The 27,120-nt window shown below is 55.4% G+C and overlaps 1 protein-coding gene across 2 annotated transcripts; it reads left to right on the top strand.

Annotated features, from left to right (window-relative positions):
• The first annotated feature begins 22 nt into the window (after positions 1-22).
• On the top strand, positions 23-27,120 carry TTI1 (TELO2 interacting protein 1). Of its 2 annotated transcripts, none has more exons than XM_053245189.1 (8): positions 23-251; positions 4,142-6,484; positions 6,999-7,202; positions 8,556-8,704; positions 10,723-10,863; positions 14,747-14,951; positions 15,697-15,784; positions 25,982-27,120. In XM_053245189.1, the coding sequence occupies exons 2-8, from the start codon at positions 4,186-4,188 to the stop codon at positions 26,184-26,186; spliced, it is 3,291 nt and encodes a 1,096-aa protein (XP_053101164.1). In that variant the 5' UTR covers positions 23-251; positions 4,142-4,185; the 3' UTR covers positions 26,187-27,120. The 2 variants fall into 2 exon arrangements, with proteins under 2 accessions (XP_053101164.1, XP_053101165.1); XM_053245190.1 differs by lacking the exon at positions 25,982-27,120 and adding an exon at positions 23,578-23,777.

The raw sequence follows: 27,120 nt of genomic DNA, 5'->3' as shown, positions 1-27,120 counted from the left end.
GAGGCCGCGCGCGCGCGCACTGCAGGCGGGGAGGGGGACGCTCAGGCGCACGCGCAAGAAGAGCGGTTGCGCATGCGCCTAGCTGCCCGTCTGGGACGCCTCTCGCGCTCTGCCTTGCCCGGCCTTGCCTGCGGGCGGGAGCCTTTCGCCTCTCCCTGGAGCGGGGCTGCTCCGCTCACTTCCGGCCGGCGGTGTGTGCGCTTCCTCCTTTGCTTTAATGCCCCCACGAGGGGCTGCAGCAGAAGCAGCGGGTAAGGGAAGCGGGGCTGGCCGGCCCCTATGCTGGGGGGTGGGGTGCTCTGAGAAGCAGAGAGAGCTCATGGGGCGAGGAGGGGATCATTGGGGGGGTGGGGAGGAAGGGGTGCTCTCCTTATCCGTCTGTGCATTCGCCTAGTCCTCAATGAGGCTGAGACCCACCGAGTCCCCTGGGGCAGGCTCAGATGTGCTGCACGGGGAGGCAGCTCTCGACTGTGGCAGCAAAGCCTCCCCAGAGCCTTGGGGCCCCTCGAAGGGAGGGCTCGGGGGGCTGAGGCCCCTCCTCTGCTCGCCCAAGCCCTCAAGTCCAGGCCTCTTCGCCTACAAGGCTCTCGGGTGCGGTGAACACAAGCCGTTAAGGCTAGGTAGGCGTGCTGGAAGGCCCCAGACTCAGACCCCCCGCCCTCCAGCTGATTGGGAGCAGGCCCCCTGAGCAAGAGCAGTTTTCCCTTTGACAGGGGTGCCCAGATGTTGTGGACTACAAGTCCCAGCATCCCCAGCTGCAGGGGCCTTTGGCTATGGCTTCTGAGAGTTGTAGTCCACAACTTCGGGGATTCCCTGTTAGAGGGAAAATAGGAACAGACCACGCAGGGCCGGATAGACCAATGGAATGACTCTGGGTCATGCAGCTACGAGTCGGGGCGCACAGGCTTCTTGTGATCTACTCAAGGAGGCAGGTTACAGATGAAGCTGCCTTAGGCTGAGTCAGACCGTTGCTCCATCAAGCCCATTACTGTCTACTCTGACTGCCAGCAGCTCCCCAGGATTCCCGGCAGAGAGGGGTCTTGCCCAGCCTTACCTGGAGATGCTGGAGATTGAACTGGGTCTTTCTGAGCTACAGTTGTTCCGCAGATGAAAGAAGCTGATGCCATAATAATAATAATAATAAATAATAATAATCATAAATCTTAGCTTTTAAGGTGCCAAAACAAACCTTCTTCCTAAATGTTATGAAATTATGCCGCCTTGTATGTAAATACACTGATACAGGATTCCTCATGTGTCCCAAAGAACTTCAGATGCATGTGTTAGCTGAGTAATAAGCTTTCTAGATTGTGTGTGTGCTGACCCTTTTCAGCTTAGGAAGCGTATTTGGGTATACCTGATGGCTCCTACACACACACAGACACACACACTTTTCCACCACTGTTCCCTCCAAGACATGTGTACATGTACATGCTCACAAGTTTTTGGATGTCTGCTCAGTTCATTTTAGATCCCGCTCAGGTTGAATCAAGAAGGCCCCGCTCTGAATGCAGGTGCACACTCAGGGCCTTGATAATGCCACCCAGAACAAAACTCATTCTGCACAGAGGTGAAGAAAATTAGAGGGACCACTGTTTCCCACCCTTCGCATCTCCTCCCCTGCTTGCTTGCTTTTGTCCCACTCTGGCCTGGAGCCACAGGCCTGCAGCAGTTGGGAGCTTGCAAGCCTGTTTCTGTTTGGTTGGAGATGGGAAGCCCTGGTCCAGTGGTAGCAAGCATGAATTGTCCCCTTTGCTAAGCAGGGTCCAACCTGGTTTACATTTGAATGGGAGACTGCATGTGAGCACTGTGAGATACTCCCCTCAGGGGATGGGGAAGCTCTGGGAAGAGCATCTGCAGAAGGCTCCAAGTTCCCTCCCAGGAAGCATCTCCAAGATAGGGCTGAGAGAGACTCCTGCCTGCAACCTTGGAGAAGCTGCTGCCAGTCTGTGTAGACAGTACAGAGCTAGATGGACCAAAGGCAGCTTCCTTTGTCATGCTTTAGCTATTTAAAATGTTTTTATATCACTCTTCAATCAACGATTCCCAGGTCAGTTTACAACAAGGAAAGTAAAACCCTAACATCATAATAAACAAAGTGGGGAGGGGGAAGCAGGGAGTGAGAATCCACAACTGCCTCAGATGTTTAAAGGTCTGGCAGAATAAAAAAAGTCTTTGCCTGGCACTGAAAAGATCCATTGTGTAGGCACCAGATGAGCTTCCCTATAAGAATCCTGTAATTCCTTATAAGCCTGTTAACAATAAGGCACACACAGTTGGCAGCAGACTTCTCACATTTCTATCCTGTTCTCACTGCACAGAGATTATCCATGGTGTTCTCACTGCTACCTTGTGGTGTAGATCAGGCTGAGTGAGTGTCAAAGTCACCAAGGAAGCTTCGTGGCTGGGTATGACTTGAACCCAGGTCCCCCATCCAAGGCCATTGTTCTAACCACTGTACTACACTGGATCTTTGAACAGTTGTTGAGGAACTTGCATGGTGGTCCTTGCTGAGGAGGCTTCCTCCCACCAGCATCTTACTGCGGGAAACAGGATGCAGAGCGAGATGGACTCTGCTTGGTCTCCTCGTATGACTTCCGGTCTCCCTTACAAGATCTTGGTTGTTAACAGAACTATTCTGGAGTGGTGGCAGAATGTCCCAAGACTGCTTTGGGGCTTGTGTGGGGAATTAGCAAGAGCACAGTGAAAAGTCTGTTACAGTATCAATTTGTGCAAAGTTTTGGCCTGGAAATAGTGAGAAAGATAGACTTATGGTACAAGTGGATTTATTTAGGAATAATAGGGGTACAGGGAAAGAAAAAGATTGATTGGGCAAGGTGAAGAGGCAATAAAATATTAAAAGGTAAAAGGTAAAGTTGGGCAGTCAAGTCTGTTTTGACTCCTGGCGCCCACAGAGCCCTGTAGTTGTCTTTGGTAGAATACAGGAGGGCTTTGCCATTTCCCATGCTCTCTGAGATGATGCCTTTCAGCATCTTCCTATATCGCTGCTGCCGGCAGCTTCTGCTTGTTCGTCAAGCATTTCCCCGCTTCGCCTCTTAAGGTGACTCCATAAAATTGTAACTAACAGGATTAAATAGAGTCTCACATGGAGGCGTTTTGGCTCTAGATTCAAATGGTCAATGAACCGGCTTAAGGCTTGACTTGAGAAAGGGCTAAAGTTGCAGGTTTCAGGAGGAAAGAGGAGGACGCTTTAGAGAGGACCAGCAGTTAGTTTACCATTCCCAGTCTCTTGGTGTGTCGGTCACACTTGCAGGGTGCGGTGCACTGATGTCTCTCTCGGCACGGTCAAAGCGGGGAGGAAGAGAGGCAAGTGGTGCCCGGTAGCCACTCACAAGCACAGGAACCAGAGGGGTGCTTGGCTCCACGAGGGGATCGGAAGAAAAGGGTGAGGGTACTCCAAATATCCTAGGTGTTCCGAGATGTCAAAGCACTCCTGATGTTCAAGGGGCTCCCAGTGCTCTCCGTGCATAGTGTGAGCTGAGTTCCCTGTACATGTGTTTGGGCCCTGGGTACTTGTACATGAACTAATACATGAACTAATCAAGCAAGTGTGCTCTTTAAGAAACAAAAGGTGAAATGGCTGGTCTGTAGATGTGTGTAGAATATTGAACGAGTGCCCTTAAAAAACCTTACCTGAGACCAGGCCTGATGTGAGGTGGGGGTTCTTTTCTTGCTAACGACCCTACCTTGGGTCCTTGCCAGGTCATTAACAGAGTGTTCCATGCTCATCTGAGTTGCTATATGAGCGATTAGTGGAGTTAATCCTGTTACCAAAGAAGGGAGTTAACTGTCTCTCTTGTGAGGATCCTTTTGACCCGGGTCTGCTTGCTAGCTTCTCTGCTTTCTTCAAAAGAGAGGCCACAGGGGGACTCCCTCCGGTCATTGGATCTCCTGACCTTGGGCAATGCAGCCCCATGTTTGCTTGTGCCAAGTGACCAAACGGCATATCTGAGCAGGTACAGAGTTCATGATCCCATGAGCTCAAGTGTCCAGGATGGAGGTTTCATGCCTGCAACTCCAAATCACAGAGGGGTGCTGCTGGCAGCCCCAAGCCAAGCTGTTTTCAGCAGCAAGGTCAAGGGGGCTGCTCTCATGGGACTTCTCTTTCCCTTGCATGCAGGATGATGGCTGAAGAGGTGTGAGAAGAGGGAGCCGGACTGAGCCATGGCCGTCCTTGACACCCCGCAGAAGGCATTTGGGGTCCTGCGTCCTGCTTGCGTGCAGCTGACCAAGAGACTGACGGCGGAGAATGTGGAGCTCCTCCACACGCAGCTGCAGGTGGTCAGTGACTCTGCCTTGCAAGAGCTCCAGGAGTATGTCCTCTTCCCTCTGAGGTTCACCCTCAAGACGCCAGGGCCTAAGCAAGAGAGCGTGGTCCAGAGTGTGGTGCAGTGTATGACCTTCGTGCTCTCCACAACCTGCGTGAAGAAAGCAGACCTTCTGCAGGAGCTGTTCTCTGAGCTCTGCATGTGTCTGGCATCTCCTTCCAGCCCACACCAACTGGCACCGTTGTCGGAAGAATTGAAGCAGGCTGTGATCCAGGCGCTTCTGGCTTTGCTGCATTCGGCTTATGGGGATGTGGTCTTGTCTCTCTACCAGCCTTCCACCCTTCCCCACTTGGGCTTTGCTGTGTCTCTGCTCCTGGCCTTAGCAGAACAGGAGAAGGCCAGGCAAGTCAAGCACTCGGCCATAAGGTGCTTGCAGGCTCTTGTTCTGCAGTGTGACTGCCAGGAGTATCACAGGCCCTTGGCTGAGGAGGAGACGAGGCGATGCGGGGATCTGTTTGCTTCTTTCCTCCCGGGGATCTCGATCTCACTCTCCCGGATCATCACAGGAGATGTGAAGCAAGGTCACGCGGTCACCGTTGCGGCTGTCAGACTCTTCGCTCGGATTATAAGTCTAGTAATGGCAGATGAGCAGCTGGCACAGATCCCACCAGTGAGAGAGAAGGCTGCCTTGGAGCAGAGCAGAATAGCCGAACTCCTGGTCCATCGAGGCCTGGACTGGACAAAGAGCACTGCGGCCAAACTCTCCATCCTCATCAAGAAGGTGGTGGACTGCGTGGTGGTCCACCCACACTGGAGGGCAAGGAAGGAGCTTGTCGAGATGGTCCGTCTCCTCATGGAAAAGTGCAGCCGGTCCTTGGTGGGGTCCGTTGGCCAGCTTCTAAAAGTCTTAGTTGGTCTAGTGAATGATGAGCGCTCCGAGGTCCAAAGCCGGAGTAACGAGGTCCTGAGGAGCATTGCGGAGCAGGGAATGGTGGCTGAGAACCGAGGCCTTGCTGATGTCCTTTCAGAGGATCTCCACTCCCTGGCCACTGCTCTCCCTCGCTTAATGAATTCCCAGGATGACCAGGGCAAGCTCTCCACCTTGAACCTGCTTCTTGGGTACCTGAAACTCTTGGGGCCCAGGGTGAACATGGTCCTCAACTCTGCATCCCATCTTCAGCGCCTCTCCAAGGCATTAATGCAAGTTCTGGAGCTGGACGTGCAGGACGTGAAGATCATGGAAGAAAGAGTTGGGGGCCCTGGAGGCCTGCAGGAGCCACTCGGGCCTTGGCTGGTGCTTTTGCATAAGGGCGGCAGCCAGAGGAAGTACTTCCGGTTCTTCACCGACGATCAGATTTACTTCCTGCTTCAGCAAGTTTGCCAGGTTCTTGGTTACTATGGGAATCTTTATCTGCTTGTGGACCATTTCATGGAGTTATACAGAGAGTCAGCTGCATACCGGAAGCAGGCTGCAATGGTTGTGAACGAGCTCCTTACTGGCGCTGCTGGGCTTGGGGTGGACGTCCTCCATGAACGGGAAACTAGGCTGAGCACTGAGGATCTCACAGGGGTCATAACTTCTGTGCTGGAAGAATACATGGACCAGGCAAACTGGCGTTTGGTCACCAACATTGAGGCTGAAGAGGCCACCACTGAACCCGCCATGAATTATTCTGGGCTTCTTGCTGTTCCCTCTGGAGCCCACGACCAGCCTCTTCCTTCCACAGATTCAAAGGCCACGATGCACTCCATGAACAGCAACATCTGGCAGATCTGCATCCAGCTGGAAGGGGTGAGCCGCTTTGCCTGTGCGCTCAGGGAGGACTTCCGTCCGCTCTTAATCTCAGCCTTGTATCCCGTTCTGGAAAAGGCAGGAGATGGCACGCTGCTGATCAGCCAGGCAGCAGTGGGGACCATGGGGGACATTTGCCAGGCCTGCAGCTACGACTCTGTCCCGGACCTTATCAACCAGAATGCCGACTACCTGGTGAACGGGATCTCGCTGCACCTGCGCCATCGGGAGCATGAACGCCCTGCCTCGCGGGTCCTGGAGGCCATGCTCCGGCACTCGGATGCCAACGTGCTGCCGCTGGTGGAGGACGTAGTTCAAGATCTGCTGGCCGCACTTGACCAGTGTCATGGCGACGGAGTGTCTTCCATCCTCAGGGTCCTGCACACACTGATGACCATGCTAGGTAGCTGAGAGGAGCCCTGTTCTCACCAGGGGCAAGCTCAGGTTTAGATGTGTGTTCTGTCCTTTCCCAAAGTCTGAGTGTTAGTTGGGGGTGCACTGTTGCTTGTTTCACCCTGAGTTGGGCTGGAAGGGGCAGCCCTGGCTGAGTGGGAGCAACAGCCAGGATCCCAGATCTGCACAACAGACTCCCCCCGCCCGCCCGCCCCGCAACATTCAGTTATTTTACAATTGTTTGTAAAAACACTTGAGAGGGGGCAAAGAAAGTGTTTGGGGAGTCAGGCCCTCCTCAGCCTCCGCCCCAGCTGTGGGTCTGTCTGTTTGGTGGCATTTAGCCCAAAGATAGCCAGGATCATTTCCTCACAATATTCTGTGAGATGCAATCCTTCTATCTCAATATAATACGAGACTTAAACAAACAAACAAAAACCCAACTACCAAAATACATTATTTCCACCAGTGCGTTATAAGTGCCCTCTTGCACTGGGGGCAGTCATGTTTCTTTCTTGCTTTGTCAGCTTCCTGGTTCGTGGTGGAGCCACCGGCAGGGAAGTCTTTGGTGCACGAAGGAGGTCCTCTGCCAAAGGCTACCGGGCAAGCTGAGAAAAGTCCTGCCACGATGCCCACTGCAGAGGAGATGGAGGCGTTCTTCCTCGAGTACATTGAGCAGAAGCAGATTGCGGAGGGTGATCTCCCAGATGCGGAGGGCGAAGAAGGGGGAGGTGAGTGCAGACCTCGACCTGTCCCTGTCTATGCCTTCAGGTGGCATAGGAATCGCTAGGAACATAGGAAACTGCCATAGACTGAGTCAGACCCTTGGTCCATCTAGCTCAGTATTGTCTTCACAGACTGGCAGCAGCTTCTCCAAGGTTGCAGGCAGGAATCTCTCTCAGCCCTATCTTGGAGATGCTGCCAGGGAGGGAACTTGGAACCTTCTGCTCTTCCCAGAGTGGCTCCATCCCCTGAGGGGAATCTCTTCCAGTGCTCACACTTCTAGTCTCCCTTTCATATGCAACCAGGGTGGACCCTGCTTAAGTGAGGGGACAAGTCATGCTTGCTACCACAAGACCCGCTCTCCACTCAACCAGCTAGGAAAGAGATCCAAACTAAAACTGCCCTAAAACTGCCCCTAAAACTGCATGCCCTTGTGCAGATTATTTATTTATTTTTCTCTTCCGCCCTTCAAAAAAATGGCTCAGGGTGGTTTACAAGGAGAAATAACAAATAAGCAAGATGGATCCCGGTCTGTGATGCACACCAGGCTGATGCGCCTTCCTTCCAGTTCCAGTGCGCGGTGCTAGAGGCAGGAGCATCCCCAAATCTATGATGCGCTACATTTTGAATACTGTGCACAGTTCCTGTTACCCCGTCTCGGAAGGAATGCCTTGGGCCTGGCAAAGGTGCAGAAAAGGGCAACCCACCATGAACCAGGATTGGAGCACTTGGCCCACGAGGGAGAGCTAGAAGGTTGAGCTGGGGGGTGGGATTGCTTAGGGGAAATGGTGATGAGTTGGAGGGTGTAGTTCAGGCTCATGCTGTGGAGGAAGTGGCAAGAGAAATGTTTGACGGGGATCATCCGGTGAAACTGCCAGAAGATTCAGCACCAACCTAAGGAAGCGCTTCTCCATGTGGCACTTCACTAACTGGCAGAATCTGCTGCCCCCACGGTGTGGTGCCGGCTACTAGTCAGGACGACCTGGGACTGTGTCGGAGCTCGGAGACGGTCTGTGCCTCTGAATACCGGCTGCTGGGAAGCCCCGCAGGAGGGGGCTCTGGGCCTGCATGACCCACGGCGAAGCTGGCGGGCTGCTGTGGGGCGGAGGTTCCTGGGCTAGCTGGACCTTCGGTCGGATCCAGCAGAGCTGCTCTTGCGGTTCCAACACGCACCCTCCCACACACCCCATAGCTAGGCGGCTGAAGAATTGTGTAGTCAGAGCAAAGCAGGTGGCCATTAGGCTGGTTACATTGTACTGTGTTGGGCCAGCAAATAACAGACCCTGTTGAAATGCAGCCCGGAGGCTTCCGGGTTGTACTTAGCGTTGCCAACTGTGCCCTCTTCTTTCTTCGCCCTCTAGAGGAGCAGCTGCCTGCTGTGGGGTCGGAAGCAAATGACCAGGCCTTTGGGACGGAGAGCCCCTTGCCGCTCCACGCCCAGACTGCCAAGGAGGTGATGGAGAGATGCATCCACTTGCTCTCTGACAAGAGTCTTCGTGTGCGCCTGAAGGTACGCCTCAGTTGTCAGGCGCCTTCGCCCTTGGAGCCTCAGTGGACTCTCCAAGGAAGCAGCCCCGTCCTACTCCCGAGACGTGAGAGTGTGAAACCTTCCTCTCAAGCTCCAAGTCCCCAGGAACGCTGAGCTGGTTTGCTAGGGGCAGGGCATCTGCTTTGCATGCAGAAGGTCCCAGGTTCAGTCCTTGGCAGCATCTCCAGGTAGGGCTGGGAAAGACTCTTGGTTGAAATCTTGGAGAGCTGCTGCCTGTCAGTGCAGACAAGACTGGCCCAGGTGGACCAAGGGTCTTATACTCGGTATAAGGCAACTTCCTGTGCAAAAACAGGTTGTCTCTCATATGCGTTGGCTCAAGATTTCTCCGCTGCTGGAGGGAACTCCGGGGATTTATTCCCTTGGTTATTTGGCAGGGAACTGAGCTCAGCGGACAGGATGTGTCATACTTTCCTTATACAAAAGGGTTAGCACCCTCACCCTCATCCCTACCCCCATCCCATCCTCCTGCCTGTAGCACTGGGCACTGGAAATGGAAGGAAGGTGCATCAGCCTGGTTGTGCATTTGCTGTGCTGAAAACATCCCCACTGCGTGTCGAGAGAGCCTGAACTCTGCGGCCTGAATCAATTCTGCAAAAGAAGCACCTATGCATTTATTTGCTCCTTTTGCATAATTTTCGTTCCGGCCAGCCCTGGGATGATAGCATGGGGCCAGCAAGGCCAATGAAGTCCGGTCCCAGTTATGTGCACATTTTTATGTTGGCTGTCAGGAAGTCCTGAATCCAGCAGACACAAATTTCAGAAATTGGCAATGGCCTGGTAGAAACATTTTATAGAGACATGATGATAAAATAATGCCTTTTCAATAGGTACCAGCTCAGAAACCTAAAATGGCAAGCAGGCAAGTTTTGAGTTCCCCAGGGCTCTTCTTTGGGTTAGATGGTAAGCAAAAGAGTGGAGAGGAAAAGGTGTTTCTGGGCATGAGGAGAAAGCCCCACATGGAACAGGGGTGGTGGCTTTGTGCACGTATAACTGGCTTAGGCTGTGTCTCCTGCAAGAAGACCTCTGGTTGCTGCAAGGCATGCTGGGATGCAAGAGCAAACAAACAGCAAATCCTAACGAATGGAAACAACATAATAAACAAAATGATGTCACAGCAGATACCTCCACAATTAAATGAGCAGCAATAAGCAACTGATCACCAGCAGCTCACCTCGTACAGGTGCAGGATGTCATCCTCCCAATCAACTATGACATCTCTTTTTTGATTGGTTGGTTGATTGATTGATTGATTGATTGTATTTCTGTACCACCTGATATAGAAATTTTCAAGTCAAAACAATATAACAACAATATAAACCTGTTAAAAAATTCATAAAACAGATAAATAACTCCATAAATAAAAACACATTAAAATGTAGATAGCGCTGTACATTCTCCCTGTGATCTTTACCGTGGGGGGGCGGCAGTGTTCTGAGCATCCCTTACATGTACTAGTAGGAGGCAGGCCTGAAGCTAACTGAGAGACTTGCCTTGCCTGAGGCCAGCCCCAGTGAGATGTGGACGGGCAGCCTCTCTTAGCCGTGGGGAGGAGGGCTGGTCTTGGGGTAACAAGCAAGAATTGCCCCCTTTGCTAAACAGCGTGCTGCTTCCCATTGGGCTGGGAGATTGCCTGTGAGCGATGGGCTCCGTGGCAGAGCATCTGTCTGCCTGCAGAAGGTCCCAGGTTCAGTCCCTGGTGGCATCTCCAGGTAGGGCTGGGGAAGACCCCTGATTCTGAAACCTTGGCGGGACTGCTGCCGACCAGGGTAGGCAGCCTTGGCTCTCCAGCTGTTGTGGAACTACAGCTCCCATCACCCCCAGCAACAATAAGTGGTGGATGATGGGAGTTGTAGTTCCACAACAGCTGGAGAGCCAAGGTGGACCAAGGGTCTGGCTCCGTATAAGGCAGCTTCTTGTTGCCATCAGACTGCCTCCCTTCCCGCCCACTTGCCTGTTGTTTCTCCTCTCTTCCCCTGCAGGTGCTGGATGTGTTGGAGCTCTGCGTGGCAGGACTGCAGCTGCATGAAAGCCACCTCCTCCCGTTGGCTCATCGGACGTGGCCCGCCCTTGTCAGCCGCCTGACCCACGACGACCCCCTGGCGGTCCTCAGAGCCTTCAAGGTAAATGTGCCCAGGGCCCTGGCCAGCTGAGGCCTTGCCCGCCAAAGAGGCTGCTCTTGGGGCCAACCCCACGTCCCTTGTCGGAGCTCTCCATGCTGCTTCGGGCGTGAGGCCCGGCCCCTCTTGACTGGCATTCACGAAGTAGGCGCTGGCTTCTCACCTTCCCTGCCAGGGCTGCAGTCTCGCGGGTCTTCTGCTTGCTTCCAACAGCAGAGTGGATGCTGTTAAAAACACAGCACTCGCCTCATCTGCAAGGATCCTTAGATGCTGCCTTCCCCGTGGATGTGAACTTTGAGTCTCTCACATGAGCCCGTATGTAGCACCTGGTGCTTTGGGAGAAGCACCGCCTCCGCCCCCCTCCACAACAAGCCCTCCAGTTTCTGAGCCCAGAAGAGTTCAGCAGCTGATACGCACGATGCAAACAAAGCAGACGTCCTAACGAGTCAGCCGGGGGGGGGGGGGGCTGGGGGGGCTGGGCGGGCAAGGAGGCACAGCTGCCTCTGCTTCCCAGCAGTAGCTCGGGTTGCTCCTCTCTTTCCCATTCCACCCAAGAGCCGTTCCAACTACTGATACTTGCTTCTCTCGTATTCACTGCCTTCAATGTACATACTGCTCTGCAGCAAGGCTCTCTTGAGTTGTTTCCAGTGAAATGCCCTAGACAGAGTAAGGGGGGAAAGGCAAAGGGCTTCAGCTAAAACCTAATTCACTATTTAATATTAGTTAGGGTCTGCCTTTCTGCACAAAAGCACATGCACTTGACAGCAATTCAAGATCATAAAAATGACTTAGAACAAGCTGCCTCACGATCAAAAGCAGTGAAGCAACCGCTTAGAGCACTTTAACACCAAGAAAAACCACCGTCTCCAAAATCCCCTCTAAACGAAAATAGCCTGTGTAGAGTCATGCAAGGGGGAAGCCTGAGGAGTCTCACAATGGGAGGGATTCCGCCGTTGTGGGGCCACCGTGGGGAAAGCCTGCCCCGGTGCTCCTCAGCTGTATGGCCCAGTGGTTCTCAGTTGTGGGAAGGTCCCTTCCCAGACGTTTGCCTGCAATTCCCTTCGGCGGTTGTGACGGGGGGTGATGGGCGTTGTAGTCCAACAAAACCTGGGGGGCCCAGTCGGAGAACCTCGTGTCTAACTTAGAGACACAAGTTTTGAGTGGTATAGAAATATGTTGAATAATAAATAAATAAAACTACCAGTGCACGTGGGCCTAAGGGGCTGCTCCAAGGTTGTGAGCATAGTTATAAAAGCTCTTCAAGCTGAAAAGGTTTTCACCAGCTGCCTGAAGGCCAGTTGGGAGGGCCACAAGCAAGTTGCCCGCAGCAGTGAGTTCCACAGCTGGGGAGCCACCACTGAGAAAGCTCTGGATCTCTGTTTTCAAAACAGTGTGTCCTGCCTTTCACCTTGAAAGAGAATCCAGGGTGCCTATCGACAACAAACACTTGGATATGCAAAACAAACTGAAGAATGCGCAGCAACACAGCAACAGAATAAATAAATATACCACAAATTGATGCGGTAGCCTGCAGGAAAAACTCCCTCTCCATCCAGGATCAGAGTAAACACACAAAAAATTCTGCCTCCCCCAAAAGCCACGTCTTAAAGAGACGGCCAGTCACATTTGTGGGGATGGGGGCAGCAGAGGTTTTGTGGGGAGCGTGTCCCACAATGTTGGGGTCCAAGTGGAAAAGACCCTGTTTCTTGTGCAGAGTGGAGCCTCCCGAATGGCTGGGAGCCACCCGCTGCCCTTAAGAGAATTGGGGCAGGCACTTGCATGAGAGCTTCCCCGGGGGCTTGCCTTCATGTCGGGGTGGGAAGAGGCCTGGCGATGAGGCCGCGACTCCAGGAAATCCTCCTGAGCCTCCAAGGCTTCCTCAGGCAGTTTCCACCCGGTTGCCAGCCCATTCTTGTGCAGCTTGGAGTGCTGGGACTTTGGTTCTCCTTTCCTTCCTTAAGTGAAGACTGTCCTTGGGATGTGGCATCTGTCTGGCCTGCCTGGAGGGGCTGATTTGGCCTGCTGGTTACTGATTGCGGAACAGCAGCGGGCTCTGAGTGTCTCCTTGGCCCTCAGAAGTGCTGAAGCAGTTCAGAAGTGGCTGGCCAGGTTCAGAACAGATCTCATGCCAGTCTCATGCCTTTGTCTCCCGGATGGGGAAGTCCCACAGGTTGCCTCAGTATTGTTTCTCCTCAGTAGCTGGGAGTAATGAGAGGTATGCTCCCTCTAAACATGGAGGTTCTATTCTTAGCTGCCGTGACTTTCATCCACTGATAGGCCTGCCCACCTCTCTGCCCGTGTCTAACCAGGGGTTCTCAAATGTGGGTCTCCAGATGTTGCTGGACTACAACTCCCATCATCCCCAGCCTCAGTGGCCACAAGTTGGAGAACCCCTGGCCCAGCCCTTCTGCATGCCCTCACATGAGACCGAGATCTCTCTCCTACTGCCACCCAGTTTAGTTTCCCGCCATCACTTTCTGCTGATATCTTGCATCAAGAAGCCGTCACCAAAATACTTGAGAAATATAATTAGAAAGTTCCCTCTGCCGGCTACCTTGGCAGGATATCTCAAGGTGCTGAAAGGGAACTCGTTTTCTCGACTGCAGCCTCTCCATGTCAGTCCCAAAATAGCCTGTCTGATCCTCCAGACATTGACAGGAGCCAGGCGGAGGCTGGCAGAGCAGCCTCCGCCTGCCTAGGCTGAGCCAGCCTCCGCCTGCCTAGGCTGCTGGCACTTCCGACTTCAATCACCCAGCCCATTTACACTTCAGAGGCTCTTCAGAGAGGTTCATCTACTGCTGGATCGCAGGACCCGAAGCCTTGGAGGCATCTTCCCAAACTAATGCTCTGTTGTCCTCTTGGCTGGCATCTGTGGGCAGAGCACTGCACCCCCCCCCACCCCCCAACAGTTTCTCCAAGAGGGGGAGAAGTAGTTTCAGTGGGGCTCAGGAAGGAGAGATTTCTTTGGGAGGTGAGAGCTGGCACACCTCCCCTTCTCCCTCCCTCTCCCTTCTTGGAGGAACTGCGCTTATCCAAGGCTCCCCTGCAATACTGCCTACTCTTCTCCTGTAAGACAAGCAATATGGCAAGTCCCTCTGAGTCTCTGGTATCTGACAGGAAAGAAATCTCAACCAGAACCTGTATTTTTAAAGCAAAATGTGTTATGGGCTGGCTCACAAAGTTATTTATTTATTAGAACATCTGCAGGGTTGCTCAAACAAACAAATATTGCTGCAGAAATTTGCATCCAGAAGCCAGTTATGAAGAGCTGTTGCACTGAAGCCATACCAAAATGATGCCAGGCAGTGATCGTGGGGCAGATTTGGGGCCCCTGATAAGAGTGGGGTGTGGAGGGAGGGCGCTCTGAGCCAGAGGGCACCCCCATCCCCTGCTCTCGCACAGCTCCTCTTCCTTTCAGTGGGGTTTGTGCAGGAGGCGTTTCCATGGGACTGCACCCCAACTTGCTTAGTGGAAGAGTGTGTGTGGTGCATGTGTGGATTTCCCAGGCAGGCACCAAAAATGTCTTGGGTGAGCCCTGCCCAGCAAGGACCTTATTTATTTATTGTTAAATTTCCATGCCGCCTTTCATTAAAACTATCTCAAGTCAGTTCAGACTTCACAGCGTTGGCCCCAAACCCGGCACTTTCCTGTGAAAACAGTGGTGGAAACTGGTGTGTTGTGGCACTTACCTGAGCAAAGACCTGAGCTGCTGAAACATGAGCCCACAACAGGGGTTTGCGGGGGGGGGGGGCTGGGAGGGGAGGGCAGGATGATGCTGAGTCTGCTCAGCCGTTTGCAGGGCTGGCGCTGATTCAAGAGAGGCTGTAGCCATTTGCAGGGGGGCACTTACGCCAGCGCCTGTCTTCTATGTGTGGTACTTTGGCAGGTGCTGTGCACTCTGGGAGCTCACAGCGGAGATTTCCTAAGGAGGCGATTCTCCAAGGACATCCTGCCCCAACTGGCCGGCTCCCTCACCAGCCAGGCCCCTGTCAGTGCCCGTGCGGGACCCATCTACAGCCACGCCCTGGCCTTCAAGCTGCAGCTGGCTGTGCTTCAGGGCCTCGGGTCGCTCTGCCAAACCCTGGAGCTTGGTGAGTGTCCGGCGGGGAAGGGACAGTGGGTGGGGTGGGGTGGGGTGGGATGCAGGGAGTGCTTGGACACGTGCCGGCTGGGGACACGGCCACGCAAAAGAGCACCTCTCTGGGTGCCATGGGCATCTGAGCAGACTCTGGTGGGAGGAGACAGCCCTGGCGCTAGCCTGGAGGTCCTCAGCTGCTCTCTCCTCCCCATGTGACCCCCCCCCCAGACTAAGGTCCTCCGAAGAGGCCCTCTTATGTGTCTTATCCCTCTGATGGGCTGTAGTGGATGGGACCGGGTATACCCCACACAAACACAGAATTTGATGCTCGGCATAGTTTTCAGTTCAACAAGAATCTCGGCTGTCATTTAAAAAAGCCCCGAAGCTATAGAACTATAGACTAAAAGCCTGACTAAAGCAGGTATGTTTTTAGGTGCTTCTTTAAAAAATTCCGAGAAGGGGAAACTCTCATTTCATTAGGGAGCCCATTCCAGAGTCTCAGGGCAACTCGAGGAAAGGCCCGGTTTTGAGTCGCCACCAACCGAGCGGGTGGCAAACCCAACCACACCCAAACCCCCCCCCCCATGATCTGAGCAGGTGGTGGGGTTGATGAAGAAGACGAGGATGGCTTGCTTCCCTTCCTGCCTGGCTGCCCTTGCTTTGCATCTCCAGTCAGTCCTCCGGGTGCAGCTCTGAGCCCTAGCAGCACTGTGAGGCCCCTCATGCTGCCCTTTCTCTCTCCTCTTCCTCCCCTGCAGATGAGAGCGGCCTGCATCAGGTGGCGTGTGCCTGCCTGCCCTACCTCAGCGCAAAGCAGCCTGTGAAACTGCAAGAAGCCGCCTGCAGGTAACGCGCTGCGCGGTCTCGCGGGTGGCCTCGGAGCAGGGCCTCCAGAAGGGGCCTCCGGCGTGTGCCTCCCCTCCAAGGCAGGGGGCTCTCTGCACACCGGCCCCCTCCCCGAGCTGCCAGTTCAGCCCAGGCCTCTGCCTGCCACCAGCGCGCTGCAGGAGCCAAGCTGTGTGCCTGCAGCAGCCCTGGCAGCTCCTCCGCGGGAGGGAGCGCCCCTGCTTGGCATGAGGAGCGCCAGGGCCAGTCCCGGCAGCATCTCCGGTGGCAGCAGCCGCTCACCCCTGCAGGGCTGGGAAAGGCCTCGAGGGCGATCGGTCTGCCGAGGAGGGCTCTTCACTAGCGTAGTTGGGAATAGAGCCTTCCTGTTCAGGAGCCTGGGGCTGGGGAGAAACAGCAAGGGACAGCCAGGGCCTTCACACTCTTCTGCGGGCTTTGAGAGGCACCTGGTGGGGTGGGGATTTGGGGCTGGGTGGGCCTGCTGATCTGGCCAGGGGATTCCTTGTGTTCTTGTAGCTCAGCTTTCAGCTTTCATCAAGTTTGAACGGAACGTTGTGGAAAGTTCCCAAGCCGCCTGCTTTCCTCTGTCTTCACCTGATCATTCAAAGTCCCCTCCTGTTTCTGTCTCTTTCAACACCCACCACCGCCATCACTTTCATTCATATGCACAACCTGACCTGTACTGCAAGTAGCTGGGCCCAAAGTCGGGGGTTGTTTCTCTTCCACACGCACCCACCCCTTCCTCCAGAAACCCTAGCAGAGAATCAGCGCCTCTAATAGTCCTGCAGTAGACTAGGAGCCATTGATAACACTACAGAAAACCAGCCAAGGAGTTGATATGCAGGTAGCGTTGCCATCATATTCCCTCAGCTGAGTGCCTCTTGCTTTGTATCGCATAGAGGCAACCCTCCTTTCATCTGATGTAGGTTCTCACGAGGACACTTGAAAGCAGAGTTGAGAGTCAGGAACCATCCACTGTAGGCTGCATATTGGGAGGTGGGATGTTCCTCCTTCATATTCTAGGTGAGCTTCCTCCCACATTTGGAGGCATCGCAAGATACATGCTTGTGAAACTGTGCAACATGAGTGGCAGCGATATACACATTGCTCTCGGCAGGACAATTACTCCAGTCAAAGACCCTGAGACAACCATCTGGATTACCATTCCTTAGTGCTCCAATGAAATCAGACGGTAATCTCATTTCTTTAGCAACTGCATACTGCTGATCATGGCAGCTAATGTTGGCTCTTCTGTGTCATTCAGAGTCTTTTACTGGAGTAATTGTCATGTTGAAAACAATGTATATATCACTGCCATTCATGTTGCACAGAGCTGGTCTGGTGGTAGCAAGCATGACTTGACCCCTTAGCTAAGCAGGGTCTGCCCTGGTTGCATCTGAATGGGAGACTAGAAGTGTGAGCCCTGGAAGAGATTCCCCTTCAGGGGATGGAGCCACTCTGGGAAGAGCAGAAGAAGGTTCCCGGTTCCCTCCCTGGCAGCATCTCCAAGAGAGGGCTGGGAGAGATTCCTGCCTGCAACCTTGGAGAAGCCGCTGCCAGTCTGTGAAGACAAGAGTGAGCTAGATGGCCCCTGTTACCCCTTCTTGGAGAGGACTGAAAGGGGTTAAGCCCCATCCAAGTCAGTCAGGCTGGGCAGGTTGAACCCGTGTCCATTCTTCCCCAGTAGATACTGCTCGTTCCATCAGTTTACCTTATGACGCAGGTCATGGCTCCAAGGAGGCGTTTTGGGGAGCTTGCCCCCGTAAATGCCCCAGCTGCCGCTCATAAGACTGGTGCTCGTTTTGGAAATGCCAGGACTAGTTTAGCAACTCTGGATGGTCCAACCTTTTGCTCCCTTCCCGCCCAGCTTTTTGGGACATGGGCTCTTGGACTATAATGGGTGTTGCAAGGCTGCGCCGTGCGTCATTTCAGCTGCTGCGAAAACCAGAGGAGGTGCCCTTCTGTGCTGGGCTTGCAGCGCAAGATAGCCTGCGCTTGGCACGGGGGGCTTACCTCTGAGTCGATGCTGAGTGACCTTTTCTTCCCCAGGATTAAGAGGCAGGCGCTACTCTGTGTGTGTGTGTGTGTGTGTGTGCGTGTGTGTGTGAGTGTGATATCTCAAAGAGGGGAGGGGAGTGGGCTGCAGAGGGGCCCAACCCTGTGGCCGAGCACCTGCTTGGCATGCAGAAGCTCCCAGGCTCCCCCCCCTCCGCATCTCCGGTTCAAAAGATCTTGGGGAGCAGGATTGTGAACAACCCAGCCGAGTCGAGACAGTGTGGGGCCAGCTGGGCCGATGCTCTGCCTCCTCCCAGCTCACAGCCAGGTGTGGGCAGCCGCCAGCCCACTCTCCCCGGCAAAGACCGGCCCGAGCACCGGCACCATCAAGCTCTGGCCAGGGGAGGGGGCCGCAAGGAGACTCGCAGGGCAGCCCCTCGGAGTAGAATCGGCCAGAGGAGGCCGTGTGGCTCCGAACGCCACCAGGCGGCTGCTGCTGCAGCTCCCGAACCTCGCTGGACTTCGCCTCCTTGTCCCAGGGCAGGAATTGGCAAGCCGCTGGCCTGTGCAGCCATCCATGTGCCGGGCGTCTCGTTGGAACAGAACTGCTTCAAGGCTAGCGCGTGCCAAGGAGCCACCTGCCAAGCGGGGGGGGGGGGGGCACCCTAACGTGCAGACGCGGCGATTTGGCTTCATCTAGGGGCCAGGCACACAGCATGCCAGGGAGGGAAGCCCCCGGAATGGGACCTCTTGCCTTGCCCACCAGCTTCTTGCTCCCCTCAGCTTGACAGGGTCTGGGTCTGATTCCGCGGCCTGATGGAGGTGGAAGAGTCCTGAGGGGGGGGGACTGGCTGCATCCTGCCAGCCGGTTCTTCGGGGCTGGCCCGGGCTTTTCAATGGCAGCCCCACCCGGGGTGCATTTCAGCAGGACGTACAGACTGCCTGGAGGCTGCAGAAACAGGGCCGAGCACAGCCAGATGCAAAGCCCAGCTCCACAGCATTCTCCGATAGTGTCAGCACCTCCGACAGACCTCTGGAGAAGAGTTTTGCCTTCACCACCAAGCAGCTGGTCGAACCAGAGAGTAACCTTCAGAGCGTTGCCTGCAGTCCCTTCCGGACCCGAATGACAGCTCGTCAGGCCAGACAGCCCAACCCGGCTACGGGCCCGGTTTGGGCAGCCACTTGACCATGAGGAGACCTGGCTGAGGCAAGCCCGCTGGTTCGAGCCACTTCTGACTCTTGGATACTGTGCTGACTTGCATCTGGCAGCTGCAATCCGGGAGTCGAACTTGAAGAAAACAAACCCAAACACACCAGCCTGGATTAACCCTGGGATCTTTTGCCATGGAAACGGAGGTTGCTTAGAAACTGTCAGAGACTAAGGGGTTTTTTTTTTTGGAAAACACACACACATCAAGTTGCTCTTTAAACCTAAAGCTTCCTTAGGAGGCAAGGCTACCGCATCTGGGGCTCTTGAGTTTGGAAAAGAGGCAACTATGGGGAGCTATGATAGAGGTGTAAAAAATTATGCATGGAATAGAGAGAGTGGACAGAGAGAAAATTTTCCCCCTCTAAGTACTTTTTCACACTGCACATAATTAATCTCTGGAATTCTCTGCCACGGGGTGTGGTGATGGCCACTAGCTTGGATGGCTTTAAAAGGGACTTAGGCAATTCCGTGGAGGACAGGTCTGTCAATGGCTATGAGTCTGGTGGCCATGGGACGCCTCCAGCCTCAAAGGCAGGATGCCTCTGAATAGGACGCAGGGGAGGAACAGCAGGAGAGAGGGCCTGCCTTCACCTCTTGCCTGTGGGCTTCCCGGAGGCATCTGGTGGGCCATTGTGTGAAGCAGGAGGCTGGACTAGGTAGGCTTTCTCGGGCCTGATCCAGCAGAGCTCTTCTCAAAGTGCAGAACCCTCCAGCCTCTTGAGAGAGAGTTAGTTGGGCCCCAAGAGGAAAGGGTCTGTGGGTGTGTCCGTCTGATTTTGGTGGCTTTGCCTGGCTGTGCTGGATCTGGGGCTGCTGGACAGGAGGGGAGGCAGCTTGCTGATAAGGCAGGGCAAGATGAATGTGCCTGCCAGGAGAGAGCATTGTGCTCCCAGGCTGGCTAATGCAGAGTCTTTGCAGCTCCTGGAGTTCCATCTCTTCTGCCAGCACTTTGCAGCAGCCAGGCCCATCGATAAACGGAGGTTTTTTGGCTTGCTTAAGTGCAGGTGGAGAGGCGAAGGCATTACTCACACCAGCTCCTTTGTTCAGAGGACCCTTTTTTTCCCAGGATGCACTGCCAAGGACCAACTTTTGCATGTCGAAGGGCCCAGGCGCAATCCCTGGCAGCATCTCTGGCTAAAAGATCTCGAGGAGGAATTCTGGGGAAGGTGCTCCTGCCACGGAGCTCGGAGAGTCGCTGCCAGGCAGAGGCAACGAGACCAGGCGGCAGGCGAGAGGGAGCCCCGGTCTCGCTTGGAAGGAAACCAGGCCGTCTCTCCACATCCGTTGGCTTTTTGCTTTTGCCATCAAGTGGCCTTAGCTTGCCTGAAGGCATCCAAGGGGCTCTTCTGCCACCGCTCCTCCAGGCAGACTCTGCCTCTCTGGCTTGTCTGCAGAGCAAGAGGACAGGCGTCTCTGGCTGAGTTCCTCGTGGGCAAAAAGGGATGTGGCCATGGCCTGACTCTCAGCTTCCTTTGGTGGGGAGCAGATGAGGATGTAACGCCACGTGTGCATGGGAGAGGGCTATGTGTAAACTAGCAGCCGGAAGGGCCCAAAGCCAGGAGCCCCTGCAGGGACCTCTCTCATCACCTTCCTGTCTGATTGGGGGGCCCACATTGCTTCCCCCTTAAGCAACGCCACCCTCTCCCGTGGGACAGCCCCCGCCCCCGCCCCCCAATTCATTGAAGGGCTTTGCATCCTCCACTTCAGGCAAGAGCCTCCCAGAGCAGCAACATAAAGTGCACCAGTAGAATACAGCCATCAGTTGTATAAAGACAGCCTAAAACAAGAGCAGCAGGAAAGCCTAGAGCTAGAAAACATGGGAACTGAATCTCCGAGGCTGGAGAAACATTGGTGTTGGCACCAGGCGAGGTGCCTTGGAGAGACTGAAAAGACGCCCTCACCCCTGAAGGGGGTCCGCAGGAGGGCCCGTGAGGCAGTAACTAGGCGGGCTCGTGCGGGAGCAGGCGGTCTGAGAGGTACCCCAGTCCCAAGCCTTCTAGGGCTTTCCTGGGGCCATTGTTTCTGCCATGGTCCTTACTGTGAAGGCTGCCTGGCCTCCCCACACCAGGCCTTGCCCAGAGGGACATGCTCCTCTCACCTCACCGGCTGTTCCCCAGGCCACCGGGAGCGCTGGTTCCAACCCCTCCAGCAGGGAGCTCGTCTGAGTCCATCTCAGCCCTGAAGATTCAGCTGGATGCCAACAAAACACCCCCGTGTGTGTGTGAAGCAGCAGGAAAGGGGCAGCCCCAAAGGTTGCTTGTCTGGCACCAGCAAGAAGTTGAAAAGGTCTCTCCATGCTCAAAGGAGAAGGGATTTCTTGGTGAGAAAAGGAAGCCTCTCCAGAGACCCACAGGGCCTGCCGGCGGCTCGTTGGCATTTGCTTTTGGCACAGACCTCTTGGTGACTCCCCGCTACAAGCTGGAGGCAAGTCCCTGGCTTTTAGACTTCCTCCCCTTTCGAGGAGCTTTCAGACGGACACGCCTGCCAGCCACAGGCTCCTGCTGCACCTCCTGGGATTTCTACCCATTTCAGACTCTGCATGCATGCAAGTGATGCTGAAGCGGCCTCTCGAGCCCTGCCCCACATCCAGCGAGAACTGCCCCTATTGAGCTTCTTGCTGAGTGAACAGGACCCCCTGGGGAGTCCCCAAGGAACTCCAGCTTTGCCCTCCAGCCACAGTCCAGAGGGGCCTGCCTGCCTGCCTGCCGAATGTGCTCTGCTCAGCACAGAATGCGAAGCAGATCCAGATGCTGGATTTCTCTTGGGTGGTTCACACAACCGCCTCCTGCATTTGCAGGGGTGCTCTGGCTCCGGGATCTGGCTGGCTGAAAGGAGGTGGACCTTTTGGGGTGCGGGGAGTGTCCCAAGGATTTCCGGCATGTGTAAAGGTGGCAGACGGTGTGCACCCATTCCTGGCTGCCTCGAGAGACTCGATGCACGTAGCAGGGAGACTGCGAGGGTTGCTTCTGAATGGGATGTTCTGTGCTGGGGGGCGGGGGGGGAGCACCTGAGTCAAATGCGCAAATGAGGTGGCCTAACTCTCTGGCTGACATCCTGACCAGCAAAGCATTTGGGTAAAAAATCAAGGTGTGCTGGTGCAAAAAGATCTCTGAGTCGTGCTAAAGGGGGTGGGGTGAGGGTTAAATGGCACCCTTGCGCCCTTGCCCAGAAGTCCCCTTTCAAAGGGAGGAGGCATGCCACAGGGGGTGTGGCTGGGGTGTGTGGGTGTGTGTGTAAGTGTAAGGGCCAGCCCCAGACCCCGCACAAGCTGCTAGCGCGGCAGCGGCCTGCTTGCCCGGCGTCCCTCTGCAGGGACTTCTTGGTTTGGATGCCAGCCGCTGTCTCTCCTTCTTAGAATAAACATGAGCAAAGGCCAGGCCCTTTGCTGCTTGCCACCCGGCATGATTTACAGGCCCCTCCAGAACGGATGGCCCTGCCCATTCTTCATCGTGGAATCCCTGCACCCGGGTACAAAGCAGCAGGAGAAAGCAGGACTCACAGCACAAATGCCTGCGCATCTCCTCTGAAGTCAGCCCCGCTGGCTTTAGGCAGCCGTAGATGTAGGGATGGCCAAGAAAAAGCGATCGGGAAGGCAGGCGGTGCGAGGAGGTGCTGCTTTTCAGCCTCCAGCGGAAGGGAGAAGGAGAGAGAGAGAGACTGGAGCCACGGCTGACTTCTGCCAAGCCAAGGCTAGAATAAGCCTCTGAAGAGGACAGCTCAGACCATTTTGTGTGATCCGGCAGCAGTCTGGATTCTGCTTCTACATAATTTCAGCTTTTAATAGCAGTGCTTTGTGCTGGGGGGTGGGGGAGAGATACACGCAAACATGCACATCTTAAGGGTCTAGCATTAAAGTAAATATTCCTGCAAGAGGCTTACTCTTTACTTGCACAGCCCTAACCAATTTAATTCCCGAATCTGCTGATGTTCTGCACTCGCAGGCTGGAAATGCAGCTGATGCTGAACCAACAACAATCCAACCCACTGATGTAAAACAGGAAATGGCAAAAGCCTTCAAGGATGTTTTTATCACCCCTAGTTTTTCTGGGGTGGCAAAATGCTGCTCCTAGTCAATGCAACATTACGAATTACACATTTTCGTAGCGGCCCCCTCCCCTCAGGGGAATGTCTCTCAGTGCTCACATGTAGTCTCTCATTCAAATGCAAACCAGGGTGGACCCTGCTTAGTAAAGAGGACAGTTCATGCGTGCTACCACAAGTCTTGGGCTTACACTAAAGAAACACAATGCCAAGTAGTAAGCAGGCTTCCTTTATCTAGAGGCCGGACTCCAGAGTGGGGAGGGGGGAATGCAGCCCGGGGCTAGAATCCTCCTGTCCTGCCCCCTGTGTGAATGACCACCCTCTAGCATGGATTTGGCTGCTACCCAGTGGCAGGGAGTCCTCCTCCAGTGTGGCACAACAGTCCCCAGTCCGTAAAGGAGGAAGGGCGTCCTTATGGATAGGATCAAGAAGAAGTCGTTTGACTTAGCGACCACCCACGGGGAGGGCTGACCAAGCTAAGACAGTTGTTCTCTTTAAGATAAACTGACTGATGCAAACACAGTTTTGTTCTTCTGCGTGTAAATAGGGAAAAGCCCCATTAAAGCACCCCTGAAAGCCCTGCTAGCTCCTGAAGGAGATGACACTCCCATCATCTGGGGAAAGCCAGAGACCAGAACAACTGCTTTTGGGGAGACCCACCTGCAAACAGCCAGGAAACAGCCAGCCAGAATGGCATGATTTGGTCGTGCCCTCTTTTTTATTATTATTATTATTATTATTATTATTATTATTAAATTCCATTAAAATCTGACCCTGGGAATAAATTCAAAGGCCCAATCCACCAGGAACGCTGAGTCACTGGAAATAGCACTAAAACGTGTCTTACGCCTTTGCCTCTTCCTAGAATGCTGTGGGGAAGGAGTAGCGGGGTTGTGTCTGCAGAGTTTGACATTCAAAGCAAGGGAAAGGAGACCTTTCAGGGAGCAGTTCGTTTTAAGTGACACCACCATACTTAAGGCGAGCTTTGGCCCGGCAAACGTGTTCAGCAGCAGCAGAAAAGGGATTCCCTTGTGCTCGGGCTGGTGAGATGCTAGGACCCCAGAAGGAATGCTTGTGGGGCAGGAAGTGATGTGTTGGGTGGGGCACAGCACAGAGGCTGTGGCAGTGCCATTCTGGGCCGCCCAGCTTCCAGGGCTGCTTTCAGGTGCCTTCCTGAAAGCTCAGCAGTATCGCCTGTGGCACGCTTTCCGACATGACAGGCCGTGGAGGCTGCAGGGAGCATTTGCAGCGGCTGCGTTGGCTCGAGAACGCGAGGCCAAAGCTACGGGAGGCGTTTCTCCTTCTTGCAAAATGGGTGGCTTCTTTGAAGGGCTGTGCAAACGGGCTCCACACCCCAGTGGTCACTTGGGGAAGCAGCAGGAGCTACAGGGATGGCCACCTGTGCTCTGAGAGGCCGTTGCATCCCAGATCCCTGGTGGCACAGAGGATGGCGTCATGCGGGCCCTCCTGCAAAAGGAGCAGAGGCGCGGCTGAAGAGCGGCTCCGGTGGCCTTCTGTGGAGACCTAGGGAGCTGCCCTAGACGGAGCAGCGGCTCTCCGAGGTTCCCGGCAGGAGTCTTGAGCCAGGGACCTTCTGTGAGCCAAGCAGGGCCTCTGCCCCTGAGCTGCTCTGGCCCCATCCCCAGAGGTGACCTATCGGGGACTCCCAGCCAGGCACTGACCACACCAAGGCCTGCTTAGCTTCAGCAAGGTGGCTGCCTCGTGGGCCCCTGGACCATGCCCTGGGACCCCAGAGTCCCCACAGCGTTCTTGAGAACGGGGAAAGGCCCGCCGTAAAAGGGCCGCCCTGACGCAGTGGCTCTTTTTGGCCATGGAGGCTGGAGTGCAGCTCTCCCCTCTGCCATGGGGCTCACCTTCTGGCCTTGGGCTAGTCACCTACTTCTCAGGCATAGAGGGCTGCCTGCCCCAGATATGCCACCCTGAGCCCCTCGGAGGATGGGACAAGGAAGAGCACTAGCGGGTTGGCAGCCCTCTTCCATCGCTTGATCGGCCAGTGCACTGGGCCGCCTGTGGGGCCGGCTAGACGGGACCCGCCCTGGCACGGGAACCGGCCTGACCCTCTGGGTCTCTGCGGATGTCTGCTTGCCAGCTAGGAGGGCTGCGGTCGGGCTTTTGCAGGCATCCCGTCCATGGCATCTCTCCTGGAAAAGGATCGCGGATCCTTGGATAGCAGGGCTGGGGAGGACCTCGGCCAGCTGCTGCTGCTACTCTGGGGAGACCAGGCGGAGCTCGATGGAGCCACTTCATGGGAGAAAGCAAGCAGGGGTCCTTGCGGATGGGAGGGTGGGGGGTCTTCCACGGCAGAGCTGGGAATTGGGGGGCAAAACCACTTTGGGTGGTCATTTTTTTTTTTTTTTTGCATCGAGTGCTGTAAACGCGACAGCTCGGCACTGCTTTTGTTCCCTGTAAGTGACGGGTTCACTCCCTGCGTTTCTCAAGCATGATGCTTGGCTCTGATCCCCTGCTCTGGGATTTCTGCAGCCTGCCTTGTGTTGTGAGATGCCCAGGGACCAATGTCTTATGGGGCAGCTAACAAATAAGGTTTGTGGTCATGGTTAATAGCACCGCAGGGAGGTTCGGCAGCACCTTGCCTGGTCCCTCTTTTCTTCAGAGAAGGAAAGGAAAGGGAGAGGGGTTGCAGAGGAAGCCAGACAGGCCAGCAGTTGCAGAGGGAAAGCACCAGGGACCCTGAGTAGTAGGGCTGGGCTCATGCCAGACTTGCCAAAAAGTCTGCCCATCACTGGCAAGCTCCTGCTGCTGCTGCTGCTGCTGCTGCTGACCTCTTCTCGGCTCTGTGGCTAAGGAGGCCATGGAGGGATCCCGAGGCTGAGAACAGCCTGCCTGATTCCAGGGTCCCTGAGGTCCCAGGTGGGAGCCCCCCCGCCGCCGCACCCCTCTCACCCGGCTTCTCTCTGCTTTTGTCTCGGCAGCGTTTTCCGCTCTCTGATGCAGATGGATCCGGACGGCGCCTGGCTCTTCCTCTGCGAGGTGTGGTGCCCCCTTGCCTACGAGCCCCCCCACCCCAGCCTGCACCCTGTGAAGCTGGGCGGGCTGGGGAAGAAGCGGGGCGAGTTCACGGACAACGTGCAGCGCCTGCTGGGTGAACTGCAGGGCAGGGGAGGCAGCAGCTCCTGACGGACGCCCTTGAGCGATGCAGGGGGGAGCCCCACCCTCCAGGGCTGCGGAGCAAGGAGGACGAGGGGCTGGAAGTGGGGAGAGGCTGCCGCCTCTGAAGAGCACCCTTGGGAGGAGCGGGCTGGCCGGAGAATGTCTCTGGGCCTGGGATGTCCGCCTCTTCCCACGGACCTGCGTGCTTGATGCTCCAGGGGCCCTTGAACTTCTTCTGGGGACCCCCTGCCCCGTGTTGCCTCGCTGCTCTCCCGGCCTAGATGTGCCTCCTGAGAAGGAGCAGGAGGGCCCTGTCCTGGGGCTGCTGCCTTCCGGAGGAGGGCTCTGGCTGTGCCCGCACAGAGGCGCCTTGGCAGCCACGGGGGAGGCCGGGCCAAGTCCCGGCCAGCGTCCAGCGTCTGAGTGCTCTCCCCCGGGGCTCTGCAGGACGAGATGCCGTGGGGTGCCCCTGTGCTCCTTCCTGCTTGGTTGATGCTGGGAGTGGGAGGGCCGGGGCGAGGCCCACTCCTTTCCTGAGCAGTCGCCGAGTGAACGCTGCAGCCAGGACCCCGGAGCCCTCCCTCCCGGAGGAGCTGATCAGCACACACTGTGGCCACCTTCCCGCTCCCTCCTCTGCCACCGATTCCTTGTGGGCAACCTTGGCAGAAAGCCGGGGGCCCCCTCCGTGCCCTCGCTCTGCAGGAGCACTTCTCTCCCGTCGGGTGCTCTGCTTTGGAGCCACGTTGCTATTCAAGCGGTGACACCTGCACTTTCCCAGCTGGGTCATCGTCTGCTGTCAACCGCTAATAGTCAGAGCTGGCCACTGAGAGGAAAGGCAGCCCCATCCTCTCTTGACATCTGAAAGAGGTGGTTGCGCTTTTGGTCTGGTGGCGCCTCCGCCTCGTGTGCCTGACACTCTGGTGGCTCCTTGGATTAAAGAGGAGCGAAGGTGGCTGGGAAA

The sequence above is a fragment of the Hemicordylus capensis genome, chromosome 4, assembly GCF_027244095.1.
Source record: "Hemicordylus capensis ecotype Gifberg chromosome 4, rHemCap1.1.pri, whole genome shotgun sequence".
NCBI lineage: Eukaryota > Metazoa > Chordata > Lepidosauria > Squamata > Cordylidae > Hemicordylus > Hemicordylus capensis.
This window is presented reverse-complemented; position numbering and strand designations above follow the sequence as displayed.